Source organism: Varanus komodoensis, unplaced genomic scaffold (assembly GCF_004798865.1).
Source record: "Varanus komodoensis strain SLA01 unplaced genomic scaffold, ASM479886v1 scaffold85, whole genome shotgun sequence".
NCBI lineage: Eukaryota > Metazoa > Chordata > Lepidosauria > Squamata > Varanidae > Varanus > Varanus komodoensis.
The window spans coordinates 1,500,056-1,521,086 of record NW_025336543.1 but is presented as its reverse complement, the minus strand read 5'-3'; the positions used below and the strand labels follow the sequence as shown (position 1 = coordinate 1,521,086).

Here is a 21,031-nt window from a genome sequence, read left to right as displayed (position 1 = left end):
GAATTTGCTTTTCTGGCCCCACAAACTGTTAAAAAAAGTCTAATTGAGTTTCACACTCTTATGCTAAAGGGTGGGAAGGATAGGTTCCCTATTCAGCAAATGTGCAGGGCTAGATACACAATTCCTCACTGGAAAATTGTTCTTTTTATAGTGGAAAAGCCAATACTAAGACTAGGGGTTAACTTTCTAAGCTACCACTTACAATCCAGTTCCTCTATTCCACTCTTACATAGCCTCCTTCCCTAAATTCATTCACCAGCACAATGATAGTTGCCAATTGCACTCTCCTTCCAGCAGAGTATTCCCTGCTGCTCCAGACTTTCCATAATCTGAATCTCCTTTCCATATCCTCCTACTTCTACTCTAAAACCCTCTTGCATTCCAAAATAGCTGTCTTCATATCCTGCCAGCCTAAATGTATGTCACCAAACCTCCTCCAGAGACATTCCATTCCACACCCTTCCCTGGACTTGCTGACAGGTTGCAAATTCTACACTTTTCACACTCCTTTTAACATTAACAGCTAATTTAAGGGAGAAACTGATGCTGAAAAATGCACTTGCAACCTCTGGAACTTGTAACCCCTTTTCCTACCAAGAACCTTGCTAGAACTGTTGTGGGCTACATTAAAACCCCCAAACATCTAGGAATGCTCTGGGCACCATGTTTGACAGCCCTTCATTACAATAAAATTTTCACAGTTGATTTAATCACTTTAGCTTTGATGCCTGTATGTGTTTATATGTGCAGAAAGAGCAAGAGAGCATACTGTTCTTCTTTTTTTGAGTATGAGATTCTGTCGTGACTATTATATTTTACCTTTTTTTCCTTTCAAAGAACTTACAGCAGTGTACATAATTCTCCTCCTCTTAATCTTGTCCCTACAACAACAGCCCTGCGAGGTAGCTTGTGCTAAGAGTCTGTGAAGTCACCCAGTGAGCTCCATGGCTGTGAAGAGACTGGAACCCAAATCTCCAGATTCCCTGTCCTACACTCTCAACCACTACACTGGCTCTGTTGCAGTTAGCCACATTCTTCTAGCACATGGCGGGCATGTTGTGAGCGGAGCCGGCTGGAGCTGAGGGTCCCTTCTGACTCCTCTGTTTCTCTGTTTCTGTTGTTACAGTTCATAACATCTTGGTCTGAGGTATACTGCCTGTAGGGAGATGGTGAACTTTCCTAGGCCATATCCTAAGCAGGCAGACTTAGAAATAAATTTTGCTGGTAGTTTTGAGGAAGTATTTTATACTATTCAGGGGAGGGGTGCAAGAAGAGAAAATAGAGGTACGGAAATAATTTAATTTGAAAAACTTTCTTTTTTGGAAGATGCATATTTTTTCCTTGAACAAGCATGCATACTTACTACCTACCATAATATATTGGTTTACTGAACAATATAAGAATATGTAGCCTGTATGCCATTTGCAATTCAAACGGTATATATCTGTCTCCAGTATATATTAGGAGACAATAGACAGTGTTATATGGATATTATATCTACACATCCAACAATACTAAGCAAGATCACTTGTTTAAACTGATCCAAAGGTACTATCCAAAGGTATAATTCCACAAAGTCAAATATCATTAGTGGTGTTCTGCTAAATCTTTGCACAAGCAGGTGTACAAGGTGAGGTTGCATAGTCATTTGCAGAAGCATGATGCAGAGCTGCCTGTGCAACTTATATCACTTCAGTTGGCCTCTTGTGTGAAGTTTGGAGACTAGTTTCCCCTAGTCCAACATCATTTCTTCTTGCATGATGAAACGGTAGGATACTGCCTAATTGTTGCAATCCTGTGCACCCATGCGTGGAAGCAAGTACCATTGAACAAAGTACTTTTGAGTAAACATGCATAAAATTGGTGCCTAAGTGTCCGAGTGCTGGCAGGTATTTGTTAAACATAGTGTTTCCCCATTGAATTGAAATTAAATAATTATGCTGTTATCCATTTTCATAATTTGAGACCTGAACAAAGGGAGTATTTAAAAACATGCTCCAGTAGAAAGAAATTGTGTTCCGGACAAGATCCTGGTCCCTCTGTAGAAAGGTGAATTATGGTGGGCCATTAATGTGATCACACCAAAGTGCTCTTTCTGTTGGCTGTAGTGTAGTCTGCTGCTTGGTCTACCAGATTGCAGTAGAAATTAAACAGATTAGATGTTCACTTGTGCACAATGGTATAACACTCAAAGTGAAGATGATTAAGCATGCTCTGAAGCACATAATTGTGCCTACTATGCAGTCATATGAGCAGCGAAGAAATTTTATTATGTTGCTTCCATTGTTTCCTAATGTAGTATTCTTGGGTGGTTCAGAGAGTGTTAACTCCTCCAATGAATGAACCCCTCAAGGACCCACTGTGGCCTTGCATCACATTCCAAGGACAGAATTGCTTACCTCTGTAGCAAACTGAACAGCATTATTTAGCATGGCTCCAGCAGAGGTGACTGATGAAACCATTGCCTAGTTTCATTTCCTGCAGCCTGATATGGACACACTGCTTTAAGCAATGCAACCAGCCTTTATCCTTGTCCTTCCTTGCTAATAAGAGCTAGCTGAATGTGAACATGTGAGAGGGATGTGGAGAGAGAAACTAGGTGAATTTGGTGAGTGGAAAATGTATTTGTGCATGAAGAGGTGGTTCCTGCTGCCCTTTAGGAGGCAACAGTGCAGTCAGTTCTGAAGAAACCTCTGTGGATCCAGTTGTATTTGGCAACTTTTGCTTGGTTGTAAAGATCCCTTTCTTGGAAAAAGCAATTTTTCCTGAGATAGGAACCAGGACAGTTTGTTCACAATTTTTAAAAGTGATCCATACTGCTTAATATCACTCTTACCTCAGTGTGATCTTCTGAACCATTTTGGAAAGTATTTTTAAATGTGAATGTATATGGAGCAGCATGACAAAAGTAATAGGGTACAGGATTGAGAGAGAGAAAGATCAAGAGAGGCAATGTTAGATAAACAAGTTAGTGCGATATAAGGGGAAAGGTAAAATAGAGCTATAAAATAAGGTTTCCAGAGGCATTCTGATTTCATGCACAACTGAGGAGAGAGATAAATATCAAATATGATGTAATGGAGAAATATTTTACATATTTTGTATATTTGCTTATGAACTTGAAATTTAATTTTAAAGGAAGTGGGGAATATGAGTTGAAAAAATGTGATTTGACATATTTGTTTCTGTTACAGATGATTGGCACTGAAAAACAATGACTTCAGAAATAAATGCTTGGATTTACTGTAAACAGTGATTGGCCTTACATAATTATAAACAAGAAGCCTCACAGGAACTCTTCCTTACCTGGTTCCCCTGGATCACGCGTTCAATCATGTATGGAAGTGCTCGATCAGTTGGCAAAATTGAGCCAAGCAGCCAGAGTCCTGGGCGTTCACCAAGACTGCCACGATCTCCAAGGCTTGGCCATCGTCGAACCAACAGCACGGGAGGCAGTTCTGGAAGTAGTACTGGAGGTGGCAGTGGTAAAACTCTTTCCATGGAAAATATCCAGTCCTTAAATGCTGCCTATGCCACGTCAGGCCCTATGTATCTAAGTGACCATGAGAGTGTGGGTGCAGACACACCAAAAAGCACTATGACTCTTGGCCGATCTGGGGGACGTCTGCCTTATGGTGTTAGGATGACTGCTATGGGCAGCAGCCCCAATATAGCCAGTAGTGGAGTTGCCAGTGATACAATAGCATTTGGCGAACATCATCTTCCTCCTGTGAGCATGGCATCCACAGTGCCTCATTCACTGCGCCAGGCTAGGGACAATACGATCATGGATCTGCAGACGCAGCTCAAGGAAGTGTTGCGAGAAAACGATCTACTGCGTAAGGATGTAGAAGTAAAAGAAAGCAAACTTAGTTCCTCCATGAACAGTATCAAGACTTTCTGGAGTCCTGAACTGAAGAAGGAAAGAGCACTGAGGAAAGATGAAGCATCCAAAATAACTATTTGGAAAGAACAGTATCGTGTGGTGCAGGAAGAAAACCAGGTTAGTAACTTAAAGATTTCATCAGAAAATGTCTGAAGTGTCTTAGTAGCACCAAACTTTTGAAGAGGAACACTATAATACAGCCTTTCCTAATCTGGTACCTTTTAGGTGTCTTGAACTATAATTTCCATCTATCCCTAATGGAATGGTCAATAGTAAGAAATGCTGAAAGTTGTAGTCTAAAACATCAGGAGCAGCCTAGGCTGGGAAAGCTACCATAACATAAAAGGAATCTGGAATTTTAAAAAGGACGTATTGATTGAGTTAAAAAAAAAAAAAAAACAGTCCCTGAAATCAGCTACAGCAGAGTGGTTCACAGAATCTGATAGCCTGTTGTTGATTATTTAAGCCGTGATGGGTTGTGGCAGTTTGTCTTGTCTAAATCCGGGCACTGTGGGGTCTATGGGTTAAATGATCCTTGTATAACTCTCAAACAGGCCATAGGTTATTCAGCCCTTGGCAGATATAACAATATTCAGGGTGATATGAATAAAGACTACAATTCATTGTAGTGTAAGCTAATGTGGCTGTGTAAACCCAATCAGTATTTCAGGTGAAATGAGTGTTGTGGTAAAATAGAACTTTGGTTGTGGAAAGGTATCATCTTTTTTTCAAGACAACTTCAGATTCTGTCTATCTTTTGTTAGTATGTGTTTTAAATTTGGTTTTTAATGTTATGTATGTCAGTTCCACCCCTGCCCCCCACCAAAATGTTTTATACTGTGGTGTAGTTGAGACTGTTTTAGTGGTTTGTTGTAATCTGCTCAGAGAGCTTTAGCTGTTGGGTAGTATAGTACTTAAATACATAAATAGTTTGAAACTAAATGAAACTGAATAGGTTAGTCCAGTTTGTTTTTCCAAAACCTTTAAAAGCATATTGTAGAAATGTATGTATGGTTGTTTGGGATCACCCAAAATATTTCTTACAATTGTTGGAGAAGGGGACATAGTTGGTTTTCTGTACCCTATTTCATTCCTTACACCAATTCTAATCATTAAGAAACTGCCAGAGCTTTGTTGTTCAAGCCCACTCTAATTAAAACTATAATGGTTGGATTGTGGAACTATGGTCCAAAAATGAAGGGTACTATTTAAAGGCAAGAATATGTAATAAGATATAGAAATGAGGAATTGTAATTAGCTGGCTCATCTGTAATTAAATTGTTTTATACCATCTTTATTCATTGTAGTTGGTCATTTCTATCCTTTATAATGGAGATCAGGTTAATGAGACTTACTCTAAACAGATTTATCCACGGAGGCTTTGGACTAGGGATTTCTTTCAACTATGTTCAGAGTGCACTTGGACCTGTCAATTGGTTAATGTGATAATGGAGAGATTCAGCTTCAAGGATTCTAATAATATCTTGGCATAAATACAAGAAATAAAAGGACATTGTCTTTCAGTTTATATTCCAGATTTTATCTTTTTAGCTCCAATTTAACTTTGCCTTGCAGAGATTATACTTTTTCTTCTTTTTCAGATATTCATGCTTTTCAGATTAGTTAAGATAAAAGATCTATAAACTTTTGTTGTAGCACTAGCTCTAAATGTTTGTGGGTCAATCATGTAAAGAGAGGTTAATATTTAGAAGGCAATCCTATACTGTAGTTCTGCCACCTGAAGGGCCATTGAATTTTTTTGCAATGCCTGCTTGGCCAGCAGATGTTTGTACACTGGTGGAACCCTCAGCTACTCTGGCTAGATTAGGAAACTCCCCCAGACCACAACCAGGACCCCACTGACAGCACATACTTCACACCAAGCTGACTTGGATGTAGGATGTCATGTGACTCCTCATCTGATCAGAGTACACTGCACCTGCTAGATAAATCCCACATAGGAAGACTAACTCAGATAATAGATTGCACAGCACAGGGCTATATCTCTCTGGCAGGGTCATTTCTTCCATGAACTGCCTGCCTCAGATGGCAGATTCAAAAGGGCAGCAGGTTTTCTTTGGCCAGACAGAAAACTGCATGCGCAACCAGTTGCTCCAGAAATCTGTGCTGGCCTCTCTCCCAAGGTTGCAAATGCAGCAGTGGGAGAGCAGTTGCACAGCTCTCTGGACTGTCTTTCATCCAATGCCTCACTGAGGTCCCCTTCTTATTGTAATATTGAGAAGGCTGCTTCTCTAGGAAGCTCTGCCTGCTGCTCAGAAGAGAAAGCACCTAGTGTGGTTCTCTAAAGTGCCTGGCCCAAATGCCTTGCAATCAGGGGCCTTGTGTCAGAGTGTGGCATGTGTGTTGAGGTGGCCTGAGAGATTGCTTACGATGCTGCAGCCCCTTACAGTGAAGCATTGAGTGAAGCCTGTAGTGTGCCACCACTAGTGTTGGTCGGGGCGGGGGGGGGGGGTCACTGCTGCTATGAAGGTTGTCAGTGTATGTGGACAGATGGGGACTACCACCATATTTATCAACATAGTGGGCAAGGAAAGGATGGCAGTAGTGAAAGGTCCTCCTCCGCTCCTGGCCTATGGTGCTCCTGGCCCGTGCTTAACATCTCACAAGGAATAGTTTCGATGGGGAGCAGTAGGAAAGGGCATGTTGTAAAACAGAGCAACACCTTTCCATGGGGTGAGGAATAGTCATATAGGTTACCAGTAGGAGGTGGGATGACCAGTGTGCAGGCCCAGACTGCTTGTGATACACTTGGGTGTGAGATCCCTTCCTTGTCTTTCTTACAATAGGGCTGTATCATGGACTTGAACATAGGCTCCCTTCAGGGAAAAAGTGATCTGTTCCAGTGATTAGTCCCTGTGTTCTTGGCATCTCTGACCAGGTTTTGTAGCTGGGAAAGGCAATGCTCCATGATGTGTTTCCTTTTAGTCTACTGTGTTATTGTGGCTAGGGAGAGGCTCTTTGAAGTATCATCCCTTACCAGCTTGCCTGATCACTTAGGTCATCAGTTGTTTTACTCCAGGTGATTCTGCATGGACAAAAGGCTCTATTAGAGGCCATCTGGATAAGACGTTTCAGTGTGATGGTTCCATTTCTGTGAAACTACCAGTTTGTAGAGATCAGGCAGGCACCCACATTATACTGTTTGCAGTACCTCCTGAAAGCATCTTTATTTCAAGAGGTGGTCTTTGGTTGATTAGTTCCTGTTTTTATTGATGTTCTGTTTTAAAACAGTTGTATCCTTTCTGACTTCTTAATCTCTTTCTTGTGTTTTAAATACTTGTATACCACCTTGGATTGTATGCTGCTTGTATGCCATGTTGACTTTTTAGCAGATAAGGCAGTATATGAATAAAAAGGGTTTAAGTCTTGGGAGCACTCTAGCTTCTCTGCATGGCATTTCTTTTTTCTTTCCAGGACCCTTTTTTTTTAGGGAGGGGGGCAAACATGGAGAAGAGCAGTGGACATACCCCTGCTTTCTCCCTGTAGGTTTTGAGTTCACATCTCCTGCTTCCTGACCAAGGCCCTATTGTTTATTATAAAACATTTAGATCCCAACTTTAATTTGGCAACAATACAAGGTATTTGAAATCTATAGATAGATAAAACAAATTATCTAAAAGAACAATTTACAGCCCAAATTTATTTATTATATTTATGTCCTGCCTTTTTCCTTTTCATTCTAAATTCTCCATTAGGCTAGATGGTAAAGCAAGAGGAAAGTGGGTGGGGATTCCTGATATTGAGACTATTGGGGTAGCATTTCATTAACCCTAAGCTGGGAACATAGCAGGAACATAGGAGAAGTTGTATATATCCAGAATAGGTTCTGTAAGGTTTTGGGACAGTTTCTAGTTGCACTTTGGACTGTCCCTAGGACTGCTAGAATTAAGAAACAAATAATGGTTTCTTTCAGTATCAATATCTGTCAGTTACTCAGATTTATCTACATTCTTAGGCAAAACATGCAAATTTCTTTGTAGATATTAACAGAAATAGAGAGAAAATAAACAATTCTTGCATTAAAGCTGGAGGTAATATATACATAAGTACTAACTTGATATATTCAATAAAATATTTTAATAGATGCCAAGTAGGATAGTTCTGAAGAATTGAAAAACTCTCTGTGCTATTTTGTTACCTTTGGGTTGGCTTAACCAGAGGTATTCCCAAATATAGATTTTGGTATTGTCTCATGGCCAGCACAGCTAGCTAGATTTGCTTTCTGTGTGACTAAATTTAATGCACAGTCCTTGTTTTCTGGCTTATAACTGAAGGGATGGCTTGACATGTTCCCTGCTGTGCCTTCATCTGGCACCTGCATCAGCAGACGGTCTTGGCAATTAATGCTACAAAATATCCATATGGGATATTGGTAATCTTCTCAGGTGTTCTCTTCTTCATAAATTTCCCTCTTCAAGTTCAGCTGAATGGTATTTTGTCAAAGTTTTATATTGACTTTGGTATGTTTATCAGATTCTTTTTCAGCAGTGCTTCTTCTGAATAGCTACTCTTTCATATTGGTTTCAACCAGTTTAACTGGAACTGCTGTTAACTGTCCTGCAATTTCCTGGATCCCCTCTGAAACCGTTTTTAAGAATTAGTTTTATGTTGGCCATTCTCAAGTCCTCTGGGTTAGGAGCTGCTCTTAGAGACTTGTTAAGAATTTTAGTTAGAAAAGCAGCAATTTCATATTTGAGTCCTTTAATAACTCTAGTGTGGAGAACACCTGAAGTTGATGATTCACTTTTAATTTGGTAGTAAGGCTGAGAATTTCATTTTGGGTCCCCACTTATTGATGTATTAGACATAGATTTTCTATATTTTCTGCATTTCTGAATTTTCTGCAATGAATATAGAAATGAAAATACAGTGGTACCTTGGCTCATGATCTTAATCCGTTCCAGGAATTTGGTTGTGACTCAAATTGGTCATGAGCCAAGTCAAATTTCCCCATAAGGGCCAATGTAAATAAGGTTAATCCGTTCTGCAACTATTTTTTTGACTCACAAAAATTTGAAGCAAAGTGACAAAGAACAGGAAAGATCGCAGCCATCTCCCCCCCACCCCAGCAGTCGTGGGGGGAGACGGGTGCGATCACAGGGAAGGCGGGCGCTTGCGATCATCACCTGATGCGGAATTCAAGACCTGCAGCAAAACTTTTATGAAATTTCTGTTTGCAACCCAATCTGGTTGTGAACTGAGGTGTTCGCAAGCCGAGGTACCACTGTAATTCTGCTTCTCTGCAATCTGTTTATTCTCCATTATTGCTACATTTAGTTCTCCTGTCTCTAAACATTATCCCTGTCTCTGGTACTTCAGTAGTTCTGTCTCTGTTGTGCCATGATAGGAATGTTGGCCTGGGGCTTGGAAGATTGCAGTTCTAGTCCCTACTTGTCCATGAGGTAGGGACAAACTTGCTACTCACCACATGAAGCTCATAGAGGCACTTTGGACCAGTCACTGACTCACAGGCTACTCTATCTCATAGAGCTATCGTGAAGATAAAATGCAAAGGAAGGGGAGGATTATTTCAGCTGCCTTGGGTTCATTGCAGGAAAAAGGCAGGATAGAAATATAATCAATAAATAATAAACTGCCCAGAGGCTTTGGCGAATGGGGCGGCATAGAAATTTCCTAAATAAACAGACAAACATATATAAGTACATGTAGTCCCTGGGTTAAGAACAAGTTCCATTCCTGAGAACATCTCTAAGTCTAATCTGTATGTAAGTTTGATCACATGAGTAAAACAAATGTTTGTCTAAGTATATGCATATATTGTACCTTTCTATGCATGCAAAACACTTTCAAATTCACTGAAATATTTTAAACACAATACAGCATTGTAGTAGTAGTAATAATAATACAGTAATAAGTAACTACAGGTACTGAAGAGAATCTATGTGTATTTATTTTATTGCATTTATATACCACCAGAATAGCCCAGAGGGATCTCTGGACAGTTTACAAACATTAACACCCCATAAACAAACAATAAAATACCCAAGTAAAACAAGAAATGTTAAAAACAAAACTTAGAATAGAAGCAACGATAGCTCCATATAAAAAATTAACCTCTACAATATAGCAGCAACAATAAAAATATTAAAATATAAACATATAAAATTTCCAATATTAGTTTTAAAATGTCTGGTGAATAAAAAAATTGAAAAGATAATAAAGATGATGCCAAGCATACCTCTCTGGGGAGTATATTCCAAAGATGTGTACGAAATATACAGTATTACAATAAATAAATGTATAAAATGGTTCTTAAAATAATTCAGAACATTCTTGAGGTAAAATTAAGCCTAAAATTGACTGATGATGGAGATGGACCTCTGCTAGAGAGTCAGGGTTTGATTGTGCTGCTGGAGTGTGGGGATGGGTTACCACTGGAGTCACTTTCTTGAAACAGCTATCAAGGATTGTTTGTACAGCCATTTTCTTTTTCTCTTCATAAATGGCCTTGTAGCAGCCAAAGGCCTTAATAACTACACATGCCCTGAAACACATTGACTTGGGTATGCTTGAGCTGATACCATGGAATGAAAAGCCAGGAATACTGTATCTTTAGGGAATTCGTGGCTTTTTGCTGAAGATCTTAATGTAGGGTTTATGTCAGTCTGCACGTTCATTAAGTATGGCTTGTTCATAAACCAGATGTTCGCAACCCAGGGTCTACCTGTATGTTCAAAGCAGAGGGATCAGATTAATTTCCTTAGTGCTATACAAACTGTACTAAATTCCTTATGATTTAATTATCATCTTAGAAACAGAAAAACAGAGAAACAGAGCGAGTCAGAAGGGGTCTCCCGGGCCATCTAGTCTGACCTCTGGCACCAGCCGGCTCAGCTCATGACATGCCCGTTTGAGACATGATAGTGAAGGACAGCAAATAAATGTTCTAAATAAATAAATAAGTAAATATCAATTTGCATGTACAATTATTAGGGGATTGATCAATTACAAAGTTTCAAATCAGTTTTCTCTTTTTTTTCGTTTGGTGATTTAAATAAAAAGAGCATCACATCTAGTTTATGCAGAAATTTCAAGAGGAGTAGAATCAAGCTATTAAGTATTGAAAGAAGTTGTTACACATACATTATTGTACAAAGATTGAAGAATAAGAACTGCTAGCCAAATGATTAATCCCTTAAAATGAGCTTAACTGACAAATCCCACAATTATAGCTGCTTAAGAAATGCATTCTGATAAAATTAAATCCCTGAGTGAAACCACTTGGGTGTTGTGTTTTAGTTTACATTATGTTAGCTTAAACTATGTTAGATGTGTGTATATATGGTTCCAAAATTTTGTGAGGGCATTAAAAGCTGATCCTGTGTAGTTTTAGAAATAATGTACATGCTTTCTGCATTAGTAATTCAGCACATACATACATTAGAATCTTGGTTTTGAATATAAATGGCACTTGGAACTCATGATATCATGGCACTGGAGGGATATATAGACATAATGTCTGTGGAAGGAAACATTCACTTGGAGATCCTCTCAACTACATGCCATTGCTGTCTTTGCTTGCAAGTGGAATATGAAAAAACACTTTTAGCTGACCAGAGATTTTTAACAGGGAAAGACTGCCAGCAGGAAAAGAAATTTCCAAATCTTGGTAAAAGAGAACAAGAATGAAGAATGTAGCAGAACATTAACTGCCTAGAAACTCAACAATGAAATAAGGTTTCTTTTGTGTATAAATTGAGGGCTTTTGAGGGAAGGCATTGGTTAACTCACACACTAATAGAATAAACTGCTTTTGGTAGATTATTGCCTGCCAAGATGAGCATATGTGCAATTTGAGACTTATTCTTATGTCAAAACTCATCGTCTGGATTGGTGGATGCTAATGACTGCGACACATCCAAATAGAGCTGAATCTTTTGCATTAGCTATCATTAAAGCCAATGTGCTTTGAAGTTAATGTGTTTGTTCATCATAGATGCAGAATTTTTGCTTCTTTGTTTTACTTTGTCATGTCTCTCCCTATTCATGTATATGAGGCCAAGAGGCAAACTCTTGTGATGCTTTTGAAATATATTCTTCATATTGATTTAGTGTATTCTGTTCTATTTTTTCCCAAATGTACCAACTTGATAACACATTCCTCTTTTCATCCGTCAGCTACTAAAGAGATAGTCTGTCTTTCCTAGTTGTGTTAGTAGGGAAAGCATCTTTTTCAAGTTGTAAAAGTTATCTTGTATTCCTGTAACAATTAAGTAACCATATACTGGAAACTGCTGTAGGTCAGCAGAGGTGAAATACCTTCTGTATCCCTCCCATGGCAGGAGGCCCTAGGACGCACTGACTTGCCCATAAATGTGAATGACAGCTGAGGATGGCAGGCCAAGAGTAGCCTGAAATTGATGGAATGCTGTCAAGAGAGTAGGGAAGGCTTCCAGTTGCACTGTTCTGGACCCATCAACCCCTTTTTAAAAATCTCTTCCCTGATTTAGGACTAGAGGTCCCAGAATAGTATTGGTGGCAGCTCCTCTGTTCCCAGCCACACTGCTATTTCTGGCCATTACACAGATTTTGCATTGCTGCTTTAGACCCCTTGAGGATATGCCAGAAAGTGAGAAGAATGAAAGGGGCTGGCAAACTCAGGGTAGTTCAGATGGCAGTGCTCAGACTACTCAGAAGGGCACCAAGCATCACAATGTATTATTTTCCCCAAATCAGTGCTGTAGGTATAGTATTAAATCAGATACAGCTAAATTGGGGGTAGTCTTGTGGAGAAAACATGTCAGTGTTCCTGTACATGCTGTAATCATTTTTTTAAATGGGCAGTGTGCAGATGTGCTGCCTGCTCCGTGTTAGCATAATCGTACATCTGTAACATTGAGACTAGATATGATCTGGCCTACAGCTTGCTGTAGCTATGTTCTCTTCTTAGGTTCAGTGATGTATTCCATATATATGTGTATGTGTAGAAAGAGTTAGCTGCTTAGCTTCTTTGCCTTCAGCAAAGTCAAAAGCTATTAGGCTTATACTGTAGCAGAATGGTAAGGTTATTAGAATAGGAGGTGTCACTGGACTGAGTACAAGTTTATTGATGGCAGAATATAGCAATTTTTGGGACAAACTAGAAATGAAGGTGGAGATCCATGCTTAATCATAGAATGATAGGATAATAAGAGTTGAAAGGGGCCAAGAAGGACATCCCCTCCTGTTGCAGGACACCAGTTTACACTATCCTACTCAGATGGCTGTCTAGTTTCTTTTTTAATGCCTCAAGTATGGGGAGCCCACAACCTCTCTAGGCAACTGGTTCCACTGTCCTATTTCTCTGACAGTGAGGAAACCTTTCCTGATATCTAGCCTGAATCTGCTTTGTTGCAACTTGAGCTGATTGTTTCATGTCCTACACTCTGGTATCAGGGAGAAGAGATCTTGACCTTCCCCTTTGTGACACCCTTTCAGGGGCTTATAAAGTGATATGCCCCCACCCCCAAGTCTTCTCTAGGCTAAACATACCCAGTTATCTCCACCTTTCCTCATAAGCCAATATTTTCAAACTCTGGATCATTTTTGTTGCCCTCCTCTAGACCTTTTTTCATTTTTCTGCATCTTTCTTACATTTTGGTGTTGAGAACTGGACACAGTAAGGTAGATGACGTCTGACTAGTAAAGGGTTGAAGATAGCTATCTCTTCTTGTGATTTGGAAGCAATACTTCTGTTAATGCATTCCAAAATAGCACTTGCCCTGCATTGCATTGTTGGCTCATGTTTAGCCTGTTGCCCACAATTATTCCAAGGTCTTTTTCTTTTTCAGTTCTGTTGAACCACATATTCCCCATCTTGTATCAATGTATTAGTCTTTTCCCCCACCAGGTGAAGAACTTGGCATGTGTCCCTATTGAATCTCATTTGTTACTTTCAGCCCAGCTAATCAAGCTGGTCAAGATTGAGTTTCATGTTTGTCATATTACAACTACAGTTTATTCAGACATAATTACAGATGGAATTTACTTATTTGTTGTTTGTTTGCTTGTATCCTAAATTTCAAGGAACTTTGGTCTTACCAGTGTATGAAGAACATTCAAAAAACCAATAAAAACAAAGAAATTAGTATTATTAGAACAAAATAACATGTCTGCTCTAGCCCTCTTCTCCTCCATTGTGTCTAGAATCCACAAAGCTTCCCATAAAATGAGCTGGAAAATGTATATTTGTGTATGTGGAGGGGATGTACTCAATATATGTGAAATTTGTTCAGTTTCATTTTCTGAGCTATTGTTCTCGGTTGCTCAGGTTCTACCTGTTCTGCTTCTTGATCTTTGTTCTTATCACAGTTAACATGGATTTTAAAAACTGAAGGATTGCCTAGATTGAAATACATTTCTCTACCATTTCTCATATCAGTTTATTTCTTGATTTGGTGAATTTCTAAATATTGACCAGTTTGTTTCACATGCTTCAAAAGATGAAGGAATCTCCAGGAAGCAAGAGGAGTCAGCGACTGTGTTGTGCAAAGGCATTGCAATCAAGTTCAGGAGGTATATGTTTGGCAGAATCTTAGAATTTATTTATTTATTTATTTATTTATTATTAAAACATTTTTATGCCGCCCCATTCGCCAAAGCCTCGGGGCGGCTTACAACAATACGTTAAAAATAAATAAAATTAAATTAAATATATAAACATTAAAATTAAAAAATACAAAAATAACAATATAAAATAAGCCGCCCTGGCCAGATAAAATCCAATAATATTAACAATTAAAATGCCGCTTAAATAAAAAGGTCTTCGCCTGGCGCCGAAAAACAAATAACGACGGCGCCAGGCGGACCTCTCTGGGGAGCGCATTCCATAACTTAGGCGCCACCACAGAGAAAGCCCTCCTCTGAGTACCCACCCTCCTAATTTCTTTCACGGAGGGTTCCCGGAGAAGGGCCTCTCCCGCAGATCTCAAGGGGCGGCCGGGCACATATGGATGTAAGCGCTCCTTCAGGTAACCAGGACCCAAGCCGTTTAGGGCTTTATAGGTCATCACCAACACCTTGAATTGGGCCCGGACTTCAATGGGAAGCCAGTGAAGCTGACGGAGAACTGGAGTCATGTGAACATAACGCCCAGTCCCCGTCAGCAGCCTGACAGCTCTATTTTGAACCAGTTGAAGTATCCGGACCGTCTTCAAGGGTAGCCCCACGTAGAGTGCGTTGCAGAAGTCAAGACGGGAGGTCACCAGCGCATGAGTCACTGTCGCGAGGCAGTCGTACTCCAGGTAGGGGCGCAGCTGATGAATCAGCCAAAGCTGAAGGAAAGCGCTCCTCGCTACCGCTGTCACCTGAGCTTCCAGTGAAAGCTCTGGGTCGAGGAGCACTCCCAAGCTGCGAACCTTCTCCCTAAGAGCGAGTGCAACCCCATTCAGGACTAGGTTCAGTTCACCCTCTCCGAAGCCTAATCCGCCAACCAACAGGACCTCCGTCTTGTCTGGATTGAGCTTCAGTTTATTGGCCCTCATCCAGCCCATTATCTCAGCCAGGCACCGGAATAAACTCCTGGACCAAATTCCTGATGATGATCTGTATTCTGCAACATTTGAAAGTACTCTTCGAACATCAAATCCAAATGTGCTGCTTGTTTTGTAATCTAGTTAAATGCAGCAGCAGTGCTGTTGCATTCTGCCTTTCAATCTTAGATCAGACAGATTCATAACAGCATGAATTGAATGAAGGCAAAATTATTCCTGTTTCATAGTGAACCTTTTTACTTAATTTTCTTCTGTAGTTTAGGTTCTCAAAAAGAGTTATTTTTTATCTTGGCCATTTGGTAAGGACTATCTGACAAAAGTACACTGTCTGATTCAGATGCAGTAATTGTTGAAGAAATTGATTTTCAAATCTTTGCGGAATTCTGCTGCTGTACCCAGAAGATTCCCTTATGGAGTACTGTTTTTCTTACACTTCTGTGTGCTTGAGGTTCGGGAAGGATTACTGTTTCTTGAAGAGATTTTCTTTCTTTCTTTAGCAAATTTTCTAATTTTCATCACCCCATTTCACTACAGAGCTTCAGTGTAACTATTTTATTATTTGCATTTTTTCTTAGTGCCACTTCTTGAAGATTACAACTGTAAGAGGAGTAGCTTTTACACATTTTGTAATTTATTTTGCTCATTTGTAGATTTTTTTTGAGGGTGACCAGTTTGATGATGTCATTAGGAAGCAATTTAGCCCATGATTTGCACATATAGCCTAAGTAATACATGGCTACTTAGTAATTATGATTTCTTTTGTTGATTTCATTTTATTTGCATTGTCAGTCAGCAAATCAAATAGCCCACTGCTTCCTATTTTCTGCAGGACTTCACATATTTTACAACTGACACACTCTCCTGTTTTAGTGCTACTTACTGATGAAACTGGTTGAGTAGTTATCAGAAAGTTTATGATTACTTATGTCCTCAGATCTGTCCATTCATAAGCAAGTACTAGAAGACAGTGTTTTACTGATTTTTACTTGCACAGATTTTTTTAATGTGTTCATATTCTGACTCTAAATATGCTTGCTCCAAGAATATCTGCTAGGCAAATGGTATGATGGTTTTAGGGGTCAACGCAATGTAGCTGCCCATAACCTTCTGCATTACAGTGACTATGGGTATCTAATAAAGGGTGAAAGGGAGTGTTGAGTTGAGAACAGCCTCAGTGCTCTTCCTGCCCTCCAAAGCACCTAGGAGGCCAAGTTTCTGTTAAGTGTTATGCCACTGCTCAGTCAGGATACAATATAATTTAGCAAAACCTCATCCTTCACTCTTTCTCCACCCAGTGCCAGGTCTTCGGTCAAGTCTTGTGTCCTTAAAACTAGCACTGGAGTGGAAAGAACAGGCTTCCAGAGCAAAGAGGAGGGTACTGTGAGGTTGGAGTTGGGAAGACATTTCCAAGGTCAGAGCTGGATCTCTGACTTTTCCTACAGTTGTCCAGACAGCATCTAGCAGCCATAGGACTGCACTTTTAAAAAGCTAAAGCTTCCTGCTAGTGTGCATTGACAGTAAGATTCCAGAAGAACACATTTTTTCTTGCAAGAGTTTGCTTTTTTTATCTTCAGGTGTCATGTCTAAAAATGATGATTAAGTATTTTTGGTGTACAGTTGTTTGCAGTACTTGTTTACTTGATGATATTATCACTAATAAGGAACTCTTTGTGATAAAACTGATGTTATAGAAGGAGCATAAAGAGAACTTCTGGAAAGAGTATATTTGGAAATGTTCTGTTTCTGCTTGACTGGCTGATTCCAGATGGTGATGCTGGGGGACTGTGGCTCTGTGCCGTGACAGTTATGCTATGGAGTCCTGAAGGGTTCCATTTTATCCCTTCATGAAACAGCTGGGACTGGTCACCTGGAGATTTGGGTTGAGAAGTTATCAGCATACTGATGACACTCAGCTCTACCTCTTGTTCTCATCTAATTTAGGTGAGGTGGTAAGTGTTCTAAAATGGTTTCTGGATGATGTGATGTATGGGATGAGGGCCAATAAATTAAAGCTCAATTCAGGTAATACGGAAATGTTACTGGGGGGACAGGTTGACTATTCAGGTAAGTGATATTTGCCCTGTTCTGGACAGGAGTGCATTCCTCCTAAGGGACAGGGTATGCAGCTTGGGAGTACTCCTTGACCCAGAGCTATCCTTGGAATTTTAGGTGGCTTCTGTGGCAAGGAGCGCCTTCTTCCAGCTGAGGCCATTCCATCAGCTGTGACCTTACCTGGATAGACAAGAACTACCCTGTTTCCCCAAAAAATAAGACCTAACTGGAAAATAAGCCCTAGCATGATTTTTTAGGATGCTCGTAATATAAGCCCTACCCCAAAAATAAGCCCCAGTTAAGAACGTCAGCCTGATGGATACATTTAGTATGTCTGTTGCAACACAATTCAGGGTTTGGAGAGTTATGCTGATGTTCCAGAAGATGATGACATGGCTGTATTTGAATACATGTAGATTTTTTTGTACGTGAATAAATGAAGAAATGTAGATTGTTGTACATGAAAAAATATCACCTGGAAATAAGCCCTAATGCATCTTTTGGAGCAAAAATTAATATAAGACCTGATCTTATTTTCGGGGAAATGGTAGCAACAATAACCCCTGATTGGACTATTGTAACACACTTTACATGTGGATGCCCTTGAAAATGATCTGTACATTGCTTTGGTTCAAAATAGAGCAACCAGGTTATTGGACCAGTAGGTGTGAGCACCTAATCCTGGCCTTCTGTCGGTTACACTGGCTACCAGTTGAAGCTTGGGCTTGATTTAAGGTGCTGATGATGACATATAAAAGCCCTACATGGTTTAGGACCTGGATATCTAAAGGAATGTTTCCTTCCATATGAGCCAGTCCAGACTTTAAGGTCATTTTTGAAGGCCTCTTCCAAGAGGCCTCCTTGAAAGAGGTAAGAAGGATGGTTATGAGGAGAAGGATCTTTTCTGCTTTAGCACCCTGATTATGGGACTTGCTCCCCAGAGAGGTTTGCCTGGCCCCAACATTTTATTCATCTCAATGCCAGGACGAACTTTTTTATTCACCCTGTTAAATTGTTAAATAATATAGAGGGTGCCAAATACACACACACACACACACACACACACACACACACATTTTAAGAAAAGAAAAATCTGTATTAAAAATTGTTGTATGGTGACATTAGCATTCATTTGATTAATGCTATCTTTTGAGCAAACATCATACTACACATTGTAATTCAATTCAACTTCAAAAAGTAATACATAGATAACAGTCTCTTTAAAAGTGTAGACATTTTGTGGCACCCCTTATATATATTAATTACTGTATTTCAAATACAAGTACTGGCATTTTGGGGTTTTAACTGTTTTGATGCTTTAACTTTGTGAACCATCACAATATAAGACGGTATAGAAAAATAATAAATTAATCAAGAAATGATGCCCTTGTCATGTATAATGATTGTATCATGGGTTGTGCTGGAAGAAATTCCAGCTGGTCCTGCTAAGATAGATAGTAGAACAATCCTGCAGACCACCCAACCTATAAAACCATTTATGTTTCAATGTGTTAATGCCAATGTTATAATAATAATAATAATATAATGATAATAATAATAAAATTGTCTGTTCTTTCCAACATGATGTAGTTACTCTCATTGCATGTTTAGTGTAGCTGCTTTCTATATGCACTGATTGCTATGCCCCTAAACCAAGTTTAGTCATTTGCTTGGGCCTAATAGAGATGACAAATACGTAAGTGACAAGCTACTTATCTGTAGAATTTTTAATCCCTTTGCTTTTCTAGTGTCTTTAAGATAATTCTGTATAAGAGCCCCTTTAAATGCGAGTTGATTCGTGGAATTGCCAGTTTAGATTAAATCCTATTAAAACGGTAGCTTTGCTTCCGAGTTGGGCTTTATACACTATAAAAATAGACTTCATGTTTCTATACAAATAAAAGCCCTAATGCCACTGAGCAATTATAAAGTTAACATGCAATGTGTTTTGGAGCCAACAAGTTCTGCATCACAGTAGTCTTGCTGCACACCTGATACTAGCTTCTTCATTGTGCTCTGTATGGATTGTTGTTTGTTTGTATGCCTTCCCAACAGCTGAAGCTCTCTGTAATATCAGCAGGGAAACTCTTGAAAGGACTTCACCTCCATTGTGCATTCAGCAGATTCTATCTCTTGGAAATGTTGATGGTTCTTCTTTTAGAGGACATCAATAATTTGAAAATTTGAATTTCCTTGGTAACTCTAAGTAATAGTAGCAGCATGATGTCTGAACTTGAGGCCTCATCCTTTTTTCTTGCACATCAAATCCTATGTCCCCAGAAGTGATACACATAGCTAAAATTGTATTTCTTTAAGGCATCTCCTTCATGCTGTGTTTGCATATAAATACAAGTAGTCCCGATTTATGGGCATTTAAGTCTTTATGTTAATACTTTTAAGTAATTTGGGACATGTTCATAACACTATTCCTTCATAACTGTTTCTATATTCTGTACTAATGAGTGGGCCATGGTATTCACTTTGGTACTTACTGGTGCCGAGTGCCCCAGGAAATCTGGATATCTGTTTGCTGGTATTAGTTTCAGTCTTGCTGTCTGTCAAAATTGCATTCTGCAATGTGGACAGCTGTGAGCAAATAGATCCGGCAATGCAACATAAACAAAATAGCTGTATTATAAGATACCAGGAGTTACCCCTGCATATATATATACAGCCAGAGTTGTATGTAAGATGTAAAAACAGTACTTTAAAAGGGAGCACACATTTACCATTTTTGGCTTGCCTGTTGGCAGCATCCCCAACTTTGCCAAGAACATACTAAACCAAATTTTAACAAGTTAAGCAATTGAAACAAGTCCTTGCAGCTAGGCCTGCTAAACAAACAAACAAACAACCTAGCAATACTCCCCATCCTCATGTGTTGTTTGCAGTTGGTATATGCCTTAGAAAAGAAGATGGTCCTAACTTGGTGCCAAAAGGTTCACACCAGGCAGGCCTTGCTGGGGAGATTATTTCATAATTTCAGGGCTACTACAGAAAAGTCTCTCTTTCTTGTAGTCACTAACCATGCCTCCCTTGGAGGTAGCATTTGGAGAAGACCCTCGGATGTTGGGTGTAGTATCTGGGTACATTGTGTTTGAAGAGGTGTTCCAGTAAGTATTGTGGTTTCAAGCTATGTAAGGTTTTTTTTAAAGCTAACACCTTGAATCAGGCTTGGAAGCAAACAAGCAGCTGATGAAAGCATGCTGGAACTGATGTTTTATATTTGGGCTGCCCAGTTATTAGTCTGGCTGTTGTATTTTGCATAGACTGCATCTTCTGAACTGTCTTCAAGGGTTAACCCCTGAGAAAAGGGACATGATTGAAAATGTCATATTAATGATCTTACTTATGATCCTATTTCATGTGATAGTTTTCTTCACATTATTCTGTGGTTCTTCTGTGGTTCAAACTCCTTAGAATATCTTTTATTTTCTTTGATTCTGATAAAAGATGTGGGACACAATAAAAAAAGCTTTTAATAGGATTAAAGCTTTCATTGGCAATATTTTTTGGATATTATTATTTCTGTACATTATTTTTATCTTTTCTTTCACATGGACTTAGAGCATCTTAGTGC

At 39.4% G+C, this 21,031-nt stretch overlaps 1 protein-coding gene across 15 annotated transcripts in view; it reads left to right on the top strand.

The window, feature by feature from the left end:
• Window positions 1-21,031, top strand: part of ERC1 (ELKS/RAB6-interacting/CAST family member 1) — a 212,469-nt gene that overhangs the window by 8,511 nt on the left and 182,927 nt on the right. For all 15 annotated transcript variants that reach the window (XM_044417005.1, XM_044417012.1, XM_044417009.1 and 12 more), the window contains exon 2: window positions 3,195-4,003. In XM_044417005.1, coding sequence (XP_044272940.1) covers window positions 3,335-4,003 — 669 coding nt within the window. In that variant the 5' untranslated portion in view covers window positions 3,195-3,334. The remainder of the gene's footprint in view (window positions 1-3,194; window positions 4,004-21,031) is intronic.